Here is a 22,564-nt window from a genome sequence, read left to right on the forward strand (position 1 = left end):
ATTTGTTTAGTGCTTCATGAACAGCTACATTACCACTTCAGATGCACACACCTTACAATTACACTCGTGTTCTTAGAAGATGCTCTCGTACAAACACAACTTGGGTCCAGACCGAATCTGCATACTTTATTTTATCCACTGAATTTGTGGACAAATCTGCAGTGGATTTAAACATGGTAAAATGCTTTTATTTATATAGATTAAATACTATATATATATATATATATATACACCTGTATATAATACAATATAGAGTCTAAACTAGTAGATATCTGAGCAATGGCGGGTGGGGTTAGTGAAAATAGCCTTTGCCAACAGGGTTGATATTTGCACTCAGTGTAAATAGACACCGGCATTACCATGTGCTTTTGATTCACAGGCCTCTATCAGGAGCAGCAAGGCTTTATGAACCATATAATCATACACATCACACGTGGCTTTTGGTTACATGCTGTATTTATAATAAATAGGACAAGAAACAAACATCTTATGTTATGTTACTTCACGCTCTGTTTAGGGTCTGAGAGACCCAAAGGCCCTTTTTATAGCATGAAAGATATTGGTCACCCTTTAGATTAGGGTCGAATTTTCTATTAACCATGCATTTTGCCTCAATAAACTCATAACTACTGCTTATTAATAGTTAGTAAGGTAGTTGTTCAGTTTAGGTATTGTGAGGATTAAGGGATGTAGAATATTCATTCATTAATATGTGCTTTATAAATACTAATAAACCTCCAATATCCTAATAATATGCATGTTATGCACTAGTTAATAGTGAGAATTGGACCCTAAACTAAAGTGTTACCAAAATATTTAACATTGAAGCACCAGGCTACTAGCCTGGATGCCAGCCGAACTTAGCCCCGCCCACAACATTTTTACTCGGGCAGTTCGGTCTGGAATTGATCGGTAGAGAAGTAATTATGCCCGAACAGAAACTGTTCGGACCAATGAAATTGTCAGGGCGGGCTTTAGACGATGATGGACAGATGATAAACAGTAACGTAACCATCCACGTCATCAAAAGCCGCTTGGGTTGAGTTTGTTCTAATCCTAAACGGAGAACTTGTTCGTATATGCATTCATCTTTACTATTTCTCTCAGAAATGATGATCGTGTTGGTGAGTACTCTGTGTATCCTTAAATAATTTTTTTACAACACCGGCAAAGATCGTTTACACTAATCTTGTTCTTCTAATGTTAGGCTACTTATTCCAGCGTGCGTGCAGGTACAGGGTTGCCAAGTTTTTACAACAAAACCCGCCCAATTGCTAACGTTCCTCAAAACTAGCCAAAAACAAGCCCAATAGCTTTCCAGGGGGGGTTCTCCGGGAAAAAAAAGGCATTTGGGGGGTAAAATATGTGTTATTTTGGCAGGGCTGGCAGCTAAAAATTGCACTCCTGGGTTTGTATATCACATAATTGGGGTCGCTTCAACCCGCGGACATGGCAACACAGTGCAGTTGAGTTCTGTTGACATTTGACAACTAACGTTGTGCGTCGCTCCGTTGCTCTGATTGGTTGTAGGTCTATCCAATTGAGATCTTTCCTGGTTCGGTTGAAACACGCCCCATAATCACAGCCCAACGGAGCAGAATCAGACTCACATTCTGACTAGAATTGAGTATGACTACGTCAGGCTACCAGGCTACTGCATGACATTTTCTTAAAGGGTTATGATTTAAGGCCCTTTCACACCGGACGCGTAACAAAAAAGCAAATATTTCGTGTGCGATTAGTTCGCGTCACAACCATTCACATCACTTGCGACGCGAGTTTGCAACGTCTGTGAGTCTGTGACATTTCAGAGCTCCAACATACCAAAACATTCGCGGCGACAGCTGAGATAACACTCATTTTCTTTAAAAGACCGAAAAGAAGGTTTTGGGAGCACCCAGTCTTAAAGAACAGAGAGTCTGAAGGGGAGTATGCTAATCTTGTACAGGAGCTAAAACTTTATCATGGCCGCCTGGCCGGTTCCGCACTTACTTTCAAATGCCCGTGGGACAATTTGTGGAGCTCCTCCAGAGACAGTAGCAGCGCATCTGACGAGACAAACACACACTTCAGGAACCAATCGATCCAGAGCAGCTCTGTTTCCAGTTGAGTCACAATGTAAACATTTAAGTGCCACAGTCGTACTGACGGAAACACATTCACTTTCCATAGTCGCGGACACAATTATATTAGAAAAATATCAACGAGTTTTAACTCAAAGTTATGATATCGTAATCTGTGGGCAAACACAGCTGCATCTGTACAGCTGTAAACACGACTACAGCTGTAATCTCATGAGAAATGCGATACCTGGCTAAGGTTAATGTTGATTGAATGGCTAGTGACATCAACTGGACATTTTGTGACCTTTGTTTCCTTGTTTGTGATTGGTTCACGCCTTTTCTATCGCTGCGAGAGTAGCGAAAAAAATCGACATCGAAACGAAAAAAATAAACATAGTTTTTTCGCCACATCACATTCGGTGTGGAAGCACTCATTACACAAACAGCTGATCAAAAAATAAAACCATCGCCCGAAATATTCGCGCGTCAAAATCGGATCCAGTGTGAAAGGACCTTAACACTGAAGTCTCACAGAGACTGGCACCCCGACTGAGCCTGGTTTCTCCCAAGGTTTTTTTCTCCATTCTGTCACCTGATGAAGTTTTGGTTCCTTGCCACAGTCGCCTCTGTTGCCTTTGGCTTTTGGCTTGCTCAGTTGAGGAAACTAAATATTAAACCATATTACTGATCTGCACGCATTGACACTGTATGATAATTGACCTGAGCTGGATGACATCACCGTTTTCTCCAGAGCGGCTGTACAGCCGAATCAAATTCTGTTGCATTATTTTCCTGTTTAACACTGTGAAGCTGCTTTGAAACAATCGGCATTGTAAAAAGCGCTATATAAATAAAGGTGACGTGACTTGACAGCAGCCAATCACAGCAGTGGGCGTTTACACTGAAGTCTCACAGCAGCCAATCACAGCAGTGGGCGTTTACGCTGAAGTCTCACAGCAGCCAATCACAGCAGTGGGCGTTTACGCTGAAGTCTCACAGCAGCCAATCACAGCAGTGGGCCTTTAAACTGAAGTCTCACAGCAGCCAATCACAGCAGTGGGCCTTTAAACTGAAGTCTCACAGCAGCCAATCACAGCAGTGGGCGTTTACGCTGAAGTCTCACAGCAGCCAATCACAGCAGTGGGCGTTTACACTGAAGTCTCACAGCAGACACGCCCCTTCAATCAGAGCGTTCAAATAAGAGAACTAAGATCAGGGTAGGAAAAATGCGTTTTATTTTTAAATTATGACATTTTATGATAAAATCATACTAACATTATAAGTCCACCACACAACATTATAAAACAATGGAGTTCATGACCCCTTTAAATAAATGCATTGTTTATACTGAGGACATTTTAAGCACTGAAACTTGCAGGATGTTTTAATGGTACAAAGAGCTCTTTTATGTCAAAAGATCAAGGCAAATGTGTTGTCTCATGTCATGACTCCATTAATCTTATAAGATCTGATTTTAAGCAATATTTCAAAAAGCCAACACGTTTCAAATGTCAAAAATTGTTACATTACTTCAGTTTGGTGTTTCAGAGACCCAGATCATGAATAAATAATTTTTTTTTGCAATCTGACTGGTGCACACACTTCAGAAAAACTGTTTAATTTGATTTATTTTATTATATTGTTCTACAATGTGTTTTTGCTGGTGTCAAACTGACCCCAAACAGAAACAACATTAAAGCACTGTTTCATAATCCCTTTTCCCGAAAGGCTCATTCATACTTTAAGGTACATGATAAGGTTAAAACTTTAATAATATTGAAATATTTCCACATTTATTTATTACAAGTATTTGAAGGGATAATATAAGACTTTTCAGTCACTCATAACAGAACATGATGGTTTAACAGCAGGTTAGTTCCTGTATAAAGCAAACTAATAGTGTTACTCACCTGATGGAGGATGGAGGAGGTTTTTTCAGGTGTCCTCCAGTATCTGAAGCCTGCAGGTTCAGGTCTCACAGGTTCCCGGTCTGAATAACACAAGAAGAGTCCACTATGGGGTGCTTTTTCTATGTCTCTCATTGAAAAAAGACACAATAAAAAAGAGGTCAAAAAAGAAATCTATAGAGAGCTGATCTCCAATGCCTTTTTGCGTACAATGTAAACACGGCTGCGTTTCCTGCCACTCCTGTGTCATAATAAGGCAGATCTTCCTGCTGTGTGTGTTTACCATGTCAACAGAGGTCTGCTTAGACCGACTTAACCTGCATCACTTACAGGTGTCAGCGAGACAGAGAGCGGAAGAGAGATTTTAATCTGACAGACGAGAAGCAGACAGTCACTGTGCCACCCGGCCGTGATGGATTGTTTTCTGTCAGCGTTGCCATGGAGGCCATGCCATTGTCTGACAGCCAAGGCACCAAGCTAACTATTTCTTGCTGTCGTTTTTTAGGTAAGTAATCGCACTTCACACTGGCAGCTAACACCTGACAGGTAGCTATTTTCCCAGCATGCTCCTGGTATGCAGTTCAGCACGGCACACACTCTTGTCAGTTGCTCAGGGGTTGTGGGTCAGGTTCTGCGGAACAATAGTATTTCATACATTCATACGTCGTAAGGAAACTCTGGAAAACTTTCTTTATGAGTTGAGGGCGTGTTAATTAAAAAACCGTGGTGGAAACAAATTGGTATTGATAAAAATTAAAATGAGTGTTTCTGTCACCATACTCTCTAAAAAAAAAAGGTTCTATATGGCACCAAAAATGGTTCTTGGCTCGTAATCATAGGGGAACCTTTTTAGTGCTATATATAGCACCAATTTTGGTGCTTCAGTGGTTCTTCAGAAGTTCTTCACCGGTTCTTTGACTAAGGTGCTATATATCACCTCTGAAGAACCGCTGAAGAATCACTGAAGCACCAAAATTGGTCAGACTGTTATTGGTCAGTCTACAGATAGCCCCGCCCGGCCGCCCCCAACAAATGCCATTGGTTGAGTCAATATTGTCAGGGATAGTTGAAAAATAAATACATAAGTACAGGATCATTCACAGGGCTTCACGATTAATCAAAATAAAACCAAAATTGTGATATGACTAGTACGATTATCAAGTAGCTAAGGCTATGATTTAATTAAAAAAATATTTGTTTCAAAGTGATGCTCTGTTCTTAAAAAAAAAAATGGCTGTTGACAACGAAAAAGAAGCTTTAAAGGAACACGGCGACTTTTTGGGACTTTACCTTATTCACCGTATCCCCCAGAGTTAGATAAGGGTGCTGTGTAATATCATTGCGCCGCTGCACTCATTGTACGGCACAAAGTTTCTTGATTATTACGCAGGAATGAGAGAATAGTTCCTAGCCATATCACCCTAGAAAAACTTTTCATTTTCTGTCTGTCTTACACGATGTAACTATACACATCACAACATGTATATAGGCAAATGCTAGCGTTATTTTGTCACTTATTGAGCAGTAGGCTAACTGGAGCCATTTGCCTCCAGTCTTTGTGCTAAGCTAGGCTAGCAGTGGGTGCGTCAGACAGAGTTATGGCACGCACGGAGATGAGAATGGTATGTATGGACTTATCTAACTCTGGGGGATACAGTGAATAAGACAAAGTCCCAAAAAGTCGGCGTGTTCCTTTAAGCAAATTTCTGATGGTTTAACATTTGAAAATGAAGAAATAAAGACAGCCATAAATATTATATTATAGTAAAATTATTATTATTATTATTATTATTATAACAACATTTTTAAATACTCAATTTTCTTTACAGTGAAATAATACAATATTAATATTTTTCATTTTGTTTAATATTTGAATATAGTAATAATAATAATCAATTGTATTTTATAGTACAGGTTTTTTTATTTCATAGTCATAATGATATGTAGTCACATAATTTTTTGGCCAAATTGTGAAGCCCTACAAACAAGCACAGCAAACCTTTTTAAATAATAATAATAATATTTTTTACAGTAAAATATTACAATAGTAATAGGGGAGAGCAGGGCACAACCTAACGCTTTTTGACTGTCTCAGTTTGTGTAAATCCACTTGGGGTTCAGAGTATACATTTTTTCTCACATTAATTTCACACATGTCTACAAATGTGGTTTGTTTCATTAATACAGTGTATTCTTTTTTCTTGATTTACCCCAAAAGAATGGAAGTGAAATGTGACAACATGCCCCATAGGTGGGGTACAGTGTAACATGTGAGGGGCACGATGTAACATGAGCAAATGACAGCTTAAAATGTTACCTGATATAATCAAAAAATATACAAGACATACTAAAAGATTTTGTAAATAAAATACAATTATTAACTTTTTAAAATAAAATAATGGCACATCACCTGCACAACTTGTCAGGGATTCTGAAACTTAGGACCCAGATGCAGGGTGAACAATGAAGACTTTATTAACACGACTCTAGACAGGGCACAACAAGGAAGTGACAAGGTGTGAGTTCAAACAGCAGGGCAGGGGACAGACACCACGATGACAGGCAGGGAGGACGACCACTGAGACCAGTCCAGGGAGACCATGAGCTTGCGGATGGCTTTGGAAGCAACACCAGGCAGGGCGATGGTGGGAAAACCCGGACAGGAACGCCAGGAACCTGAGACTTGATGTCCTCTTCCAGAATCAGCTCCAGTCTTGACTGCCCGGGATAAAGCGACAGTGGCCAAGGGAGACTCAGGACACAGGGCAGGAACCAACACAAGACACACTCACACACACACGACAAGACAACAAAAGATAAACAAGAGCGAAAAATAAAACCTAAGAATAGGGAAACTGCAACTAAGTATCAGAAATCTAAAAAGGAAAACAAAAGAGATATAATAAACTATAACAAACAAGAGGAGCTAGATAAATACTAGAAATGAAAGACTGGAACTAGAATCAAAGAAAAGTAAAAAACCAAACAGCAACTATGCAGGAAACTAGAGAAAGAAAAATAAGATCACTAAACTAGAGAGAAAACAAAACCAAAGCTAGAGAAAACCAAAAAGTAAGGCTAGGGGAAAACAAAGCTAATAACTATAACTATGGCAAGAGTAACAGCAATCACAAGGACAAGATAAGCCAGACAACGAATGCACACAAACGCAACGAACCAGCAAGGACATGAGGGAAAGTAGCACAATATAAAGGGACCAGAGCACATGAGGATCAGGTGAGCACAATTAGTGAAACAAGGACTAGACAATGACTAAACAAGGGGGCGTGGTAAAGGGAAACAAGGAGGCAGGACGAGAGGAACACACAAACAAAGACACAGCCATGTGCTCAAGCACAAGACAAACAAAGAAACACTAAACAAGGACAAAACAGACAAGACTGTCAGGGCAGGATCCTGACAGTACCCTCCCCCCAACGGACGCCTCCTGGCGTCCACACTGGGCAAAGGAAAAAGAGGTGGTAACAATTGGGAGGGTGGGCGGGGAACAAAACTGGGAGTACCAGGGCAGACAGGAAACCCGGGGGGCAGAACTGGGGAGGAAAATAATCCAGGAGAGTAGTTAGGGACTGACCAGGGAGGTGCTGACTTCGGGAACCCATAAGGACCAGGTAAAAGGGAGGGTGGGATGGGAGGGGTAGGGACAAAACTACGGGTCCTCCTGGGAACATGGGTTTGCTCTAATGGGTGGGGTTTGAAAGTGACCTTGGTGTCAGAAACAGTCTTAGGGAAAAGTTCTTGATTGGGGACAGATTTAGGGAAGAACTCAGGGACCATGACTGCATTGGCACGGAAGGTGGATCCTTGGGGAACAGACTCAGGAAACAACTTAACATTCCTCAAGACTTCAGGGACAGACACGGGACTTGACTCAGGAGCGCCCTCCTGGGCTGCACTGGCGAGTTCGGGGACTGGCTCATGTGCGCCCTCCTGGGCAGCACTGGCGTGCTCGGGGACTGGCTCGTGTGCGCCCTCCTGGGCAGCACTGGCGTGCTCGGGGACAGGCTCGTGAGCGCCCTCCTGGGCAGCACTGGCGTGCTCGGGGACAGGCTCGCGAGCGCCCTCCTGGGCAGCACTGGCGTGCACGGGGACCGGCTCGTGAGCGCCCTCCTGGGCAGCACTGGCGTGCACGGGGACCGGCTCGTGAGCGCCCTCCTGGGCAGCACTGGCGTGCACGGGGACCGGCTCGTGAGCGCCCTCCTGGGCAGCACTGGCGTGCACGGGGACCGGCTCGTGAGCGCCCTCCTGGGCAGCACTGGCGTGCACGGGGACCGGCTCGTGAGCGCCCTCCTGGGCAGCACTGGCGTGCTCGTGGGCTGGAGCCCGCACTGGACTGTGCACTGGGATGACTGCAGGAGCGCACTCGACCGGCTCTGGGATGACTGCAGTGGGTTCTGAGATGACTGCAGTAGAGCGCTTGGCGGGTTCTGGGATGACTGCAGTAGAGCGCTTGGCGGGTTCTGGGATGACTGCAGTAGAGCGCTTGGCGGGTTCTGGGATGACTGCAGTAGAGCGCTTGGCGGGTTCTGGGATGACTGCAGTAGAGCGCTTGGCATGCTCACTGGGCTCAGGAATGGCTGGAGCCGACACTGGACTGGGCTCAGGAACTGGAGCTGGAGGCGACACTGGACTGGGCTCAGGGGCTGGAGCTGGAGCCGACACTGGACTTGGCACAGGGGCTGGAGCTGGAGCCGACACTGGACTTGGCACAGGGGCTGGAGCTGGAGCCGACACTGGACTTGGCACAGGGGCTGGAGCTGGAGCCGACACTGGACTTGGCACAGGGGCTGGAGCTGGAGCCGACACTGGACTTGGCACAGGGGCTGGAGCTGGAGCCGACACTGGACTTGGCACAGGGGCTGGAGCTGGAGCCGACACTGGACTTGGCACAGGGGCTGGAGCTGGAGCCGACACTGGACTTGGCACAGGGGCTGGAGCTGGAGCCGACACTGGACTTGGCACAGGGGCTGGAGCTGGAGCCGACACTGGACTTGGCACAGGGGCTGGAGCTGGAGCCGACACTGGACTTGGCACAGGGGCTGGAGCTGGAGCCGACACTGGACTTGGCACAGGGGCTGGAGCTGGAGCCGACACTGGACTTGGCACAGGGGCTGGAGCTGGAGCCGACACTGGACTTGGCACAGGGGCTGGAGCTGGAGCCGACACTGGACTTGGCACAGGGGCTGGAGCTGGAGCCGACACTGGACTTGGCACAGGGGCTGGAGCTGGAGCCGACACTGGACTTGGCACAGGGGCTGGAGCTGGAGCCGACACTGGACTTGGCACAGGGGCTGGAGCTGGAGCCGACACTGGACTGGGCACAGGGGCTGGAGCTGACAGATTCAGGCCCTCCTGGACCAACAGGTTAGGGGCCTCTAGAAGGGCATCTGACTTGCCAACATTAGCCTTCCTTTTCCTCCGCTTCTGAGGGCATGACAATCTGTACTCGACGGACTCTGGACTGGCAGGAGTGGACTCTGGACTGGCAGGAGCTGACTCGACTGGCTCTGGACTGGCAGGAGCTGACTCGACTGGCTCTGGACTGGCAGGAGCTGACTCGACTGGCTCTGGACTGGCAGGAGCTGACTCGACTGGCTCTGGACTGGCAGGAGCTGACTCGACTGGCTCTGGACTGGCAGGAGCTGACTCGACTGGCTCTGGACTGGCAGGAGCTGACTCGACTGGCTCTGGACTGGCAGGAGCTGACTCGACTGGCTCTGGACTGGCAGGAGCTGACTCCGGAATGACCGTAGCAAACTTGATGGGCTCAGGATGTACCACAGCACACTCTACGGGCTCTGAACTGGCAGGAACGGCTGGAACTGTCTTGGTGGAAACAGAGACTGATGCAGCTGTCCGAGCCGCCCTTCTCCTTCTCAACCTTCGTTTCTCAGTAGGATTAAACAGAGGTTCAATGGCTTGACTCGATGAAGGAGGAAGAGTGAGGTCATCACTACAGACAGGCTCTGATGGTGTCAGGATCTGCCAATCCCCGCGATGATGCAGGTAATTGGAGAAGTTCCAGAAGTCCAGGACCCGAAGTTGTTCCATTTCCCACTGTGGTAGAGGGTCATCCAGACAGATGTTAAAAGCATCCTTGAGGGCTGCATCATCGTACTCAAGGCCCTTAGCCATAGTCCAGAAGAACTGGGCAAAGGACCGCACCTCCCGGCCCTGTTGGCGAAGAGATGCCACTCCCCGCTGGAGCGCCACCCTCTCCTGAGCAGTTGCTGGAGGAACAATACGGAAGCTCATCCTGCTGGGTCCAAACTGGCTGGTTCGTTCAGTCAGGGATTCTGAAACTTAGGACCCAGATGCAGGGTGAACAATGAAGACTTTATTAACACGACTCTAGACAGGGCACAACAAGGAAGTGACAAGGTGTGAGTTCAAACAGCAGGGCAGGGGACAGACACCACGATGACAGGCAGGGAGGACGACCACTGAGACCAGTCCAGGGAGACCATGAGCTTGCGGATGGCTTTGGAAGCAACACCAGGCAGGGCGATGGTGGGAAAACCCGGACAGGAACGCCAGGAACCTGAGACTTGATGTCCTCTTCCAGAATCAGCTCCAGTCTTGACTGCCCGGGATAAAGCGACAGTGGCCAAGGGAGACTCAGGACACAGGGCAGGAACCAACACAAGACACACTCACACACACACGACAAGACAACAAAAGATAAACAAGAGCGAAAAATAAAACCTAAGAATAGGGAAACTGCAACTAAGTATCAGAAATCTAAAAAGGAAAACAAAAGAGATATAATAAACTATAACAAACAAGAGGAGCTAGATAAATACTAGAAATGAAAGACTGGAACTAGAATCAAAGAAAAGTAAAAAACCAAACAGCAACTATGCAGGAAACTAGAGAAAGAAAAATAAGATCACTAAACTAGAGAGAAAACAAAACCAAAGCTAGAGAAAACCAAAAAGTAAGGCTAGGGGAAAACAAAGCTAATAACTATAACTATGGCAAGAGTAACAGCAATCACAAGGACAAGATAAGCCAGACAACGAATGCACACAAACGCAACGAACCAGCAAGGACATGAGGGAAAGTAGCACAATATAAAGGGACCAGAGCACATGAGGATCAGGTGAGCACAATTAGTGAAACAAGGACTAGACAATGACTAAACAAGGGGGCGTGGTAAAGGGAAACAAGGAGGCAGGACGAGAGGAACACACAAACAAAGACACAGCCATGTGCTCAAGCACAAGACAAACAAAGAAACACTAAACAAGGACAAAACAGACAAGACTGTCAGGGCAGGATCCTGACACAACTGGGATTTAAATCGCGGCTCGTGTCTTCTGCTGGTAAGATCAGCACGATCTCAACTGTTAAATAACAGATATAAGATTAAAATAATATTGGATTGTCTTATTTTAAATAAACACAAAAAACAGAGGTGAAAAATAAACTTAAGTAAGAAATTTACTTTTGCAATGGTTAAATAAATGTTCAGTAATATCTTCCAGAGATTTTTTAATTTTGGCGCTATTTTTTCTCTAAATAATGTTGATATGGCAACTAGTAAATACACTACGTTTCGTCATTCTGGCATGCGTGGAAAGTGTTAAACCATGCGTGTTACAACTAACCCAGCGTTAGGTTGTGCCCCGCACTCCCCTATTTTTAATTGTTTCATATTTTAAATTCGTAATAATGATAATAATAAATAGCATTTTAAATCGTAATAATTTTTTATCAGACAAAAAAGCTAAACTGAGCAATAGAAAATTACACACCTAAGTTCTAAAAAGTTCTCGACGTTTTTGGGAAATTATAAAAGGATCTGAAATATAATTGCCCAACACATTTCTTCCATTCCCTCCAAAATCATGCAATCTCTACAACCAAGGCAAAAATCATCCCTTTTCCATCATTGTTCCATCATCTGGCAACACAGTGTGATCCAGAGCAACAGCAACAAGTGTCTGTCATTGACCCTTTGTCACTCATTCTGTGTTTACAACTGAAGAACGGCCTTCACACACACACACACACACACACACACACACACACACACACACACACACACACACACACACACACACACACACACACACACACACACACACACACACACACACACACACACACACACACACACACACACACACACACACACACACACACACACACACACACACACACACCAGCATGGCACTCATGTCCTGTCAGAGTCATCCACCATCTGGAGCTGGAGAGAAAGAAAAAGAAAGAAATTCCCAAACACTCATGGAGGAGTAAGTGCTCCTCATTCCTGCATCACTGCCTCCCTCCTCCTTCCATTGACTTGGTCCTGCTCTCACCACTGTAATTACACTGACGCTGTGGCAGCATCATTATACGCTCGTCACCTGCTGACAGAGCCCAGAGAAAGATCCCAGCAGCAGCAGGAGCACTGGGAGGACGACAGCATTGAGAAACCGCCGGAAGAGACTGAAAACCTAATACTCCTCTATCCCAGAATCCAACCAATCTTCACTGCAAATACGCTGTTTTGGCTGCAAAACTCTTACGGTAAAATAATTCCATTTAGTGAAACTACAAAGCGATCAGTATCCACAAGTTTCCTACGGCCCATGAAGCCTTGCGTCAAAAACGGGAGCGTCTTCCGGTTCGAAGTAAACAAGCGGGACTTTATGCATTTCCATCTTAGTTTATGCACACGTTTTCGTATCGGATAGAAAATGTATCCGACTCAAACGACTGCATACATTTTTTATGGGCATTTATAGAATTCATTCACATCTTGGCGTTTCCATTCAGCATTTTTTTGATGCAAAAACGTTATCCCAAAATGCGCATAAAAATAGGTGGATGGAAACATAGCTTATTGACATTCAACAGTTGAAGTCATTCAAGCTCTCCAAATTTGCTAACGATGTGGGAACACAACCTCAACGAACTTTCAAAAGGGTGAAACAACAGCAACTTTATCCTCCGTGGTAGTTGGTTGGGAGGATGACGTGAAGAAGTGGCCTCGTATCGCGTACGGTAGCATTTTAAGCTATTTTCTAGATTCAGTAGCCTGTGATGGTAAGGCGATGAGCAATTTGAAAAGCTCAGAGGCGTATCAGTATCTGTCGAAAACTATCTAAAAGCGAACATTGAGCTGAGCCTGAGCCTACACATATCCCATCACAAGGCATGTGCTAGCATCAGTGACAAGTACAGACAGCGGTTGTTCATGAATTAGGGCCAGGACGCTGTTGTAGTCATGCAGCAGCACTTTGGTGGAAGGTCAATAAAGTAAGGTAGGACATTGTTATTGTTTGTTGTATTGTGATATTATTAATTAACTAATAAATGTACTAAATTAAATGTTTAGTGTGTGTCATTCTACAAATGTTGCTTCACAGTAACCTTCACTTAACCCTTGTGGCACCATCTGATAAAAAAAAATAAGTAAAAATGATAATTTTGAAACCTTGCCAATGATCCGAAAAACACTTAGCCTCTCCACTAACTAGCACACAAAATACCATTGGAATACTACTTCCGCCGTCTCACCGGAAGTTGTACCCACGTTCTTATTTACAGAAGCGCCCCCCAGAAACTGGTGGATACATTTTGTTATGTTACAAGCTTATTCCAAAATGGATTAAATTCATGATTTTTCTCCTAAATTCTACAAACAATACTTCATAATGACAACATGAAAGAAGTTTGTTTGAAATCTTTGCACATTTATAAAAAAATAAAAATCACATATAAGTATTCACAGCCTTTGCCATGACACTCAAAATTGAGCTCAGGTGCATCCTGTTTTCACTGATCATCCTTGACATGTTTCTACAACTTGATTGGAGTCCACCAGTGGTAAATCCACAGGAGAATTGTGGAGAGAGGAGAACCTTCCAGAAGAACAACCATCTCTGCAGCACTCCACCAATCAGGCCTGTATGGTAGTGGCCAGACAGAAGCCACTCCTCAGTAAAAGGCCGCCTGGAGTTTCCAAAAGACAGCTGAAGGACTCTCAGACCAAGAGAAAAAAATTCTTGCGTCTGATGAAACAAAGTTTGAACTCTTTGGCCTGAATGGCAAGCATCATGTCAGGAGGAAACCAGGGACTGATCATCACCTGGCCAATACCATCCCTACAGTGAAGCATGGTGGTGGCAGCATCATGCTGTGGGGAGGTTTTCCAGTGGCAGGAACTGGGAGACTAGTCAGGATCGAGGGAAAGATGAATGCAGTAATGTACAGAGACATCCTTGATGAAAACCTGCTCCAGAGTGCTCTGGACCTCAGACTGGGGCAAAGGTTCACCTTCCAACAGGACAACGACCCTAAGCACACAGCCAAGATAACAAAGGAGTAGCTACGGGACAACTCTGTGAATGTCCTTGATTCGCCCAGCCAGAGCCCAGACTTGAACTCGATTGAACAACTCTAGAGATCTGAAAATGGCTGTGCACCGATGCTCCCCATCCAACCTGCTGGAGCTTGAGAGGTCCTGCAAAGAAGAATGGGAGAAACTGCCCAAAAACAGGTGTGCATACTCAAAAAGACTTGAGGCTGTAATTGGTGCCAAAGGTGCTTCAACAAAGTTTTGTGCAAAGGCTGTGAATAGTTATGTGCATGTGACCCCCCCCCCCCCCTGAAATCTGCAAAGATTTCAAACAAACTTCTTTCAGGTTGTCATTATGAGGTATTGTTTGTAGAATTGAGGTAAAAAATAATTAATTTATTCCATTTTGGAATAAGGCTGTAAGATAACAAAATGTGGAAAAAGTGAAGTGGTGTGAATACTTTCCGGATGCAGTGTATGCACTCACAAAAATTACTTGTTGAATTTACTCAAAAAAGCAGCGTCAAGAGGTTCCACACAACTATATTGAGTAATCTTTACAAATAACAATTTAGTTATACGAACAAAAGAAAGTCAAGTAAAGCTGACCAAATGTCTATAAGTAAATACGAACCATTTGAATTTGTTACTGTTACATACAATTTATATGTGCAGTTTACTTAATAATGTTATATTACATTTATAAAAGTTTATTATGTTAGGTGAACACATTTATCGATTTAATTTACCTTATTAAATGTACTTCTTGCTCTACAAGTGTAAGTGGAAAACTATTAAATAACAAGCATATTGTTAGAAACAAAATGCAAAAATAACTTAATTGAGGAAGTCCATTCAATAAATATGTGTATATGAGTGCCCACAGCCTAAACACAGGCACCACTCTTCTGCATAATGTGAACCACAAAATTACAGAAACTCCTCTAAATGTCCAACATAACTGAACATTAAACACTAACATAAACTAACAACATCTTTCCCTTTACTGAAAAACATAAAATAACACTTTAATCCCTAAATTTACTCTCCTAATGCAGTCCCTTGCAAAGCATGCTGGGAACTACAGATCCACTGTCCAGTTTGTTCGTTTCACTCAGCAATGTTAAGTTGACCGAACAAACACTTATTAAGTAAAGCTGACAATACTGATTTTTAGTAGAAGCAACTCAGTAAGTTCATTTAGTTACATGAGTTTTTTAAGTAATATGAACAAGGATGATTTGAGTGCAACTAACAACAGTGAAAGTAAATTTTTTTGAGTGTGGACCCAATAAATAAATGAACTAAGAAACTTTTCTCTTTTTCAGAGTTCCTCTGTGTGCTATGGGATTTGCAAAACATACAACTAAAGTTTTTCTTCTTAGCTTTAGAATACTTTGAAATTCCTAAAAATGCTACTTAAAGTTCCTTTTTTTTAATTGTTCTCAAGACAAAACTTAAGAAGAATTGGCATTCTTGAAAATAATGTTGTTCAAAAATTGTCGTAAATAACTTAAGTTAGGATAACCTTCAGCATTAAAAACATAACACTAGCTAAATATAATACATTTTACTACAAGGTTTTACTTTTATAATTTAACTAGAAACACTAACACATATCAAACACTTTAAATTCAAAGGAAATATATATTGTTAAGATTTACAAATACAAAGTTTTGAATTTGTTGTATTAGCCAATATACCATAGTATGCAAGTATAATAAAAAAATAAAAACATTATTTAATAAACTTTATTTTCTATAGTGCATCTCAAAGCGCTTCACAAGAATAAGGTCAAATAAAACATACAATTATACATGCAACCGAACCCTAATCCTTACACTAACCCTTGAGAGAGAAAAACATATCTGAGAATATTCTTAGAGAACTTGGTTACACTTTATTTTAAGGTGTCATTATTACAGTGTAATTATATATTTAAGTATTGAGTAATATTAAACTACATGTACTTACTATAGGGTTAGAGTTTGGTTGAGGTTTAGTTGCATGTAATTATGCCTAATTTACTGTTGTTATTAGAGTAATAGTAGTAAAATGTAACTACCTCACCATAAAACAGTGTTACCCTTTTTTCACTGTTTTCATTGTGTCTATCCACTCAGTTATTTCTACATGTAACATATGTAACAAGGACACTAAAATACAGTGTAACCAAGAACTTCTTAAAGTTGACCTTAAAACTCTTGTGAATGTGGCATCATACAACATAAAATGGCATGTCACAGACATTCTTTTCTATACTTATGGACATGATGTATAATCATACACTAATGAATGAGATGGCCCTGAAGATGGTCTTCAACGCCAAATTTGACTGATCCAAATGTATTATTTTTAATGCACTGCTCCACTGATTATTTTTATGTACTCTTTCAATAATGACATTTTGATCGTTTTACACCAAAAAAGGTATTTTCTAATTCACTGAATTAAATGAAGATGGTGTTTCATACCACACTGTGTAAAGCCAGCTCAAACCTCCAAACATAAATCAGTGGTTCCAGAACTTTTAAATGCAGTCTTAGTCAATACGCACCACTTGGTCTTGGTCCGTTAAGTTTGGCAGGAGTGCTGAGCAACACTGGAGTGATGGGAGACTTCAGTTTCTGCTGAGAGAACACACACAGACTTTAGTTGTAGAACAGACAGATATGATCAGTCTATAAATGTGACTGCATTAGATAACACACGCTTTGACTGCGCGTCTGTGATGCATTAGTGGAACATGTTGATGAACTACAGCTGTGGTTATTCTGAAAGTTAGTGATGGGAGATACTTTTTCAAAGCGCTCGAAACGCCACGCTGATGACGGTCAGAACGGTGCAAATGCAGAGAAAACTCAGCTAAAAAATTCATAAAGACTTTCGTTCATGTTCGGAACACAAATTAAGGACTTTTTGATTAAATCTGAGAGCTTTCTGTCCCTCCAATGACAGCTATGCAACTACCACTTTGACGCTTCAAAAAGTTCATAAAGAGATCGTAAATCTAATCTAAGCAATTTAGTCCACATTTTCTGAAGAGACTCGATCGCTTTATATGATGAACAGATTGAATTTGGGCTTTTATTCACATATAAATATTCATAAACAGAAGCTCAAGCATGTTTGCTCGATGTGCGAGAACCAATGAGGTTCATTCTCGTGTTACGCAGCACGTTTGAGCTTCCGCAAGAACCAATGAGGTTAATTCTCATGTTACGCAGCACGTTTGAGCTTCAGCAAGAACCAATGAGGTTCATTCTCGTGTTACGCAGCACGTTTGAGCTTCTGCAAGAACCAATGAGGTTCATTCTCGTGTTACGCAGCACGTTTGAGCTTCTGCAAGAACCAATGAGGTTCATTCTCGTGTTACGCAGCACGTTTGAGCTTCCGCAAGAACCAATGAGGTTCATTCTCGTGTTACGCAGCACGTTTGAGCTTCTGCAAGAACCAATGAGGTTCATTCTCGTGTTACACAGCACGTTTGAGCCTCAGCAAGAACCAATGAGGTTCATTCTTGTGTTACGCAGCACGTTTGAGCTTCTGCAAGAACCAATGAGGTTCATTCTCGTGTTACACAGCACGTTTGAGCTTCCGCAAGAACCAATGAGGTTCATTCTTGTGTTACGCAGCACGTTTGAGCTTCCGCAAGAACCAATGAGGTTCATTCTTGTGTTACGCAGCACGTTTGAGCTTCCGCAAGAACCAATGAGGTTCATTCTCGTGTTACGCAGCACGTTTGAGCTTCCGCAAGAACCAATGAGGTTCATTCTTGTGTTACACAGCACGTTTGAGCTTCCGCAAGAACCAATGAGGTTCATTCTTGTGTTACACAGCACGTTTGAGCTTCAGCAAGAACCAATGAGGTTCATTCTCGTGTTACGCAGCACGTTTGAGCTTCCGCAAGAACCAATGAGGTTCATTCTTGTGTTACGCAGCACGTTTGAGCTTCAGCAAGAACCAATGAGGTTCATTCTTGTGTTACGCAGCACGTTTGAGCTTCCGCAAGAACCAATGAGGTTCATTCTTGTGTTACGCAGCACGTTTGAGCTTCAGCAAGAACCAATGAGGTTCATTCTCGTGTTACGCAGCACGTTTGAGCTTCAGCAAGAACCAATGAGGTTCATTCTTGTGTTACGCAGCACGTTTGAGCTTCCGCAAGAACCAATGAGGTTCATTCTTGTGTTACGCAGCACGTTTGAGCTTCCGCAAGAACCAATGAGGTTCATTCTTGTGTTACGCAGCACGTTTGAGCTTCCGCAAGAACCAATGAGGTTCATTCTCGTGTTACGCAGCACGTTTGAGCTTCCGCAAGAACCAATGAGGTTCATTCTCGTGTTACGCAGCACGTTTGAGCTTCCGCAAGAACCAATGAGGTTCATTCTTGTGTTACGCAGCACGTTTGAGCTTCCGCAAGAACCAATGAGGTTCATTCTTGTGTTACGCAGCACGTTTGAGCTTCCGCAAGAACCAATGAGGTTCATTCTTGTGTTACACAGCACGTTTGAGCTTCAGCAAGAACCAATGAGGTTCATTCTCGTGTTACGCAGCACGTTTGAGCTTCCGCAAGAACCAATGAGGTTCATTCTTGTGTTACACAGCACGTTTGAGCCTCAGCAAGAACCAATGAGGTTCATTCTTGTGTTACACAGCACATTCTCAAGCAGGTTCGGTTGAGCTTCTGTTTAAGTTCGCTGATCAATGTTTATATGTGAATAAAAGCCTAAATTCAATCTGTTTATTATATAAAGCAATCGTGTCTTGGATTGAACTAAACCGCTCAATTCATACGGATTAGTTTTACAATCACTTTATGAACGTTCTGAAGTGTCAAAGTGGTAGTTGCATAGCTGTCAATGGAGGGACAAAAAGCTCTCAGATTTCATCAAAAAGATCTTAATTAGTGTTCCGAAGATGAACGAAAGTCTTTTGGGTTTGGAACGATATGAGGGTTAGTAATAATGACAGCATTTTCGCAAAAGACGCATGGTTCACAAATGCGTTAGGATTTATTTCCATCCTCTGGGCCCTGCAGCACTGTTGTGATCCTCTTGTTGGCTCTGATGTAGTTGAATCTATTCGCTCCTAAATCTGTTCCGAAAGGATCTAAGCACCTGCTGACAGAGCGGTTTTATCTCGACTTCGTGCAGCACCCAGACAGCCGCTGAAGTTCATGTACTTGACAGTCATCCAGATATTTTCTCTCTTTCCCTCCTTTCAGTTTTCTATTTCTCTCTCTCCTTCTGGCATCAGTTGGCACTAAGGTAAATCAGGTCTGAGAGCTCGGCTGTTCATTTCCGGGATTTGCTCCCAGGAGAGGCGAGAGTGATTGTTGTGCAGTGTACAGTGGTGGCAGATAGTCTGCAGGACTCTGAAGGCTTTTATCTCCAGTGCAGATGACTCAATCACTCTGAACTTATGAGCAAAACAAGTTTTATACAGTACAAAACCACAGTGATACTGTACAGAAGCAAACGGCAACATGTGATATAGGAGAGCTTATGGAACTCCCACAGATCAGATTTTATTACACCTTTAATCTTATTTTCGTATAAAAACTGCAACTTTCTAAAATGTAACAAAAACTAAGGCTGAACCTAAGTGATTTAGAGAATTTCTGATAGTCAGAACACTTTACGAGAACAATTTTCCTCTCCAAAGAGCAGATAAGCCATTATCAGGGGACACTTCCATTCTGAAAGTAATTTATAAATTAAATTCCATTTCTCTGCGTCATAATTGAATATTAGCATATTTGCTTACTGCATACTGGACAGTACTGTTTTGCAATATGTAATATGTAGCTGGACTTTCGGCCATCTTATACCAAGGTGATGTGGATGGTTGCTGAGTAGTTTTGGTGATTATTATTCAACTCACTAACATTAAATATGAGGAATAATCACAGTCATGCTTGCTTTAGCAAACACCACTAATGATAAATATTTTAAGTAGTAGTAAACTGTTCTCACTTGACCTTATTATAGGCTACATTCAGACTTCAGGTAGCTGTGAAGCTAAATATGGCCTAACTTCCATTTTATGACTCATGATATGTTTTTGTCATGTGAACGGCACAAACCACATGAAACTGATTTTTCCGATTCTGATTTGTGCCATTTCCATATGTGGTCCTAAATCCAATAAAGGTCAGATGTTTTGCAATGCGACCTCAGTCTGAACAGTCGAAATGTGTGCGACTTTTACATCACTCTAGAGCAACATTCGTCACAATTCTGCGCTCATGGGAGTCACTTCAAAGATTTTACATACCCGAAGTTGTCAAAACAGTTGTGTAAGGTAGTCAGTGAAGGACAGTGATGTGCCAGAGCTCATAAATACTACAGTGACAGTTCTATATAGGGGGGGAGTGGGGTAAGATGAGCCACCCCCTTTATCTTGCCAACATTTCTGCAAGACTGTGAAAATGAGAAGCACATGGGAGGAGTGAAAGGCACACATTTACTTTAGAAAGTTGGCTTGTCAAAGTGGCTCCCATCTGGGCCACGGCACCAAATGTAACCGATCTCACTCGACCCGCTCTAAGCGGGATTTGAACCGGGGTCTTCTGCATAGGGTGCTAACAAGGACGCTAAAGACCGCAGGCGATAGCGCGCCTCTTGAAGCCAGGGGAGTGAGGTTTTACATGCAAAGCTCTTACTGGCCTACGTCTGTAACACTCACCCCCCTAAACCTCACTCCTATCCGGGTCAACAGCACCAAATGTAACTGGTCCCACTCGACCCACTCGGAGCGGGATTTGAACCGGGGTCTCCTGCATAGGGCGCTAACAAGGACGCTAAAGACCGCAGGTGGTAGCGCACCTCTTGAAGCCAGGGGAGTGAGGTTTTACATGCAAAGCTCTTACTGGCCTATACATATTGCAGAAATACTGGTAGTATGCTAGTATTCTGCACTTCTCGAGCCGCTGTAAAATCACTTCCCCTTCACGTTATTCTTTCTTACCTGGCAACTGCTGTTGTCATGCCGGTTGTTAGAGACGTCCGTCAGTATCACATGTCTTTGTATGGGCAGCCAGCCGAAGTGAACCGGAGCGAGAGCGCAGAACTGAGCTCTTTCTGCACTGGGAGCAGGTTTAATGTGAATTTTCTTGTTTCTTGCATGAGACTCCAGGCTCTCACAAACACTGGGACACACATTAGGGCTCTGATTCCTCCTGCACAGAGAGGACAGATCTGGACAGAGCAGGTTACTTCCCATCATCTCATTTGGGAGAACCGGTGTTGATACCGTCCTGTCCGCAAGCGGAGGTATTTGCTTCTGACGTGGACGTGATTGGAGTCTCTCTAGTGTCTGAAGCCATTTGTTCATCCTGCCACCTTCTATGCAGCTCTGTGGACGAGCTCTGCGAGGGGGCTCATTCACCTGCGCCGCGGGACCCTCATAATAACCCCGCTCTCCAGGCCTCCTCCATGATGAGGACCTGCGAAGGAGACTCATGCTGTTTTTGCCAGCTGCGCAGTTCGGCTGAATTATCTGCCGCCAGCCTTCAGGCTTCACGTCCTCCATAAAAACTCTACGAAAGACAAAGGAAATGCATCTTAAGTACAAAACAGCAATGTCACAAACTTCAATGAATTGAGCTCCACAATGTAGTCATTAACATACAGTACAAGCATGTTTACTGCACTCTTGTTTTCCAGTAAAAATACATCCTGATAAATATGATAAATTCACTAGAAAAGCAGAATAGAAAGAGCATGCAAATGGTTTTTCCTTGCTTTTTATAGATTTTTTTTTTTACAGTGACATCCTAATTGAACTCAGACTGCTGTGTCCTCTCAAAAAGTCAATACAATCCTACCTATAAACACACTCAAACTGCAAGGTGACACGAGAGCATGCACGGTTAACAGAACTGTTTACCTGCGTCACACGGCTCTGACGAGGACGACACGATCTTACTTCACGAGGCAATCTCAGCTTTCCTCTCGCACTGTGAAGAGGGGCCACTGGTGCCGTCTCCTCTCAGCCATGACTATTAATGTGTGTGTTAGTCTGAATGAACAAAAGACTTACAGAACAACTTCTATTTTTCACTGGGAGAGAGATGTGTGTGCGTGTGTGTTTGCTCGCAGCCAGCAAATACCCCCTTTTTCAACCGAGACATGTTGGCTTGGAGTTTTGTTTACTCTCAGAGTTGCTTTTAACATTCATCTTGTAGTGAACGGTGCAGAAAGGAATCTGCAGTTTAACCCAAAGTGAAAAAGCAACATCCGTATAAACTCTACAAAGTGTGC

The 22,564-nt window shown here is 43.2% G+C and overlaps 1 protein-coding gene across 2 annotated transcripts in view; it reads right to left on the minus strand.

Annotated features, from left to right (window-relative positions):
* The window catches only part of cUnh10orf90 (chromosome Un C10orf90 homolog), a 45,241-nt gene extending 22,912 nt beyond the window's left edge, over positions 1-22,329 (minus strand). The window contains exons 1-4 of one of the 2 annotated variants that reach the window (XM_079846051.1): positions 22,191-22,329; positions 21,270-21,840; positions 16,858-16,927; positions 3,974-4,053 (exon numbers count right to left, since the gene is read on the minus strand). In XM_079846051.1, the coding sequence (XP_079702177.1) occupies positions 3,974-4,053; positions 16,858-16,927; positions 21,270-21,833 (714 nt within the window). In that variant the 5' untranslated portion in view covers positions 21,834-21,840; positions 22,191-22,329. Of the gene's footprint in view, positions 1-3,973; positions 4,054-16,857; positions 16,931-21,269; positions 21,841-22,190 lie in introns of both variants that reach the window. The other variant, XM_079846050.1, reaches the window with a different exon arrangement.
* Positions 22,330-22,564: the final 235 nt, after the last annotated feature.

This window comes from Gobio gobio (assembly GCF_949357685.1).
Source record: "Gobio gobio genome assembly, chromosome: 20".
NCBI classification, from domain to species: domain Eukaryota; kingdom Metazoa; phylum Chordata; class Actinopteri; order Cypriniformes; family Gobionidae; genus Gobio; species Gobio gobio.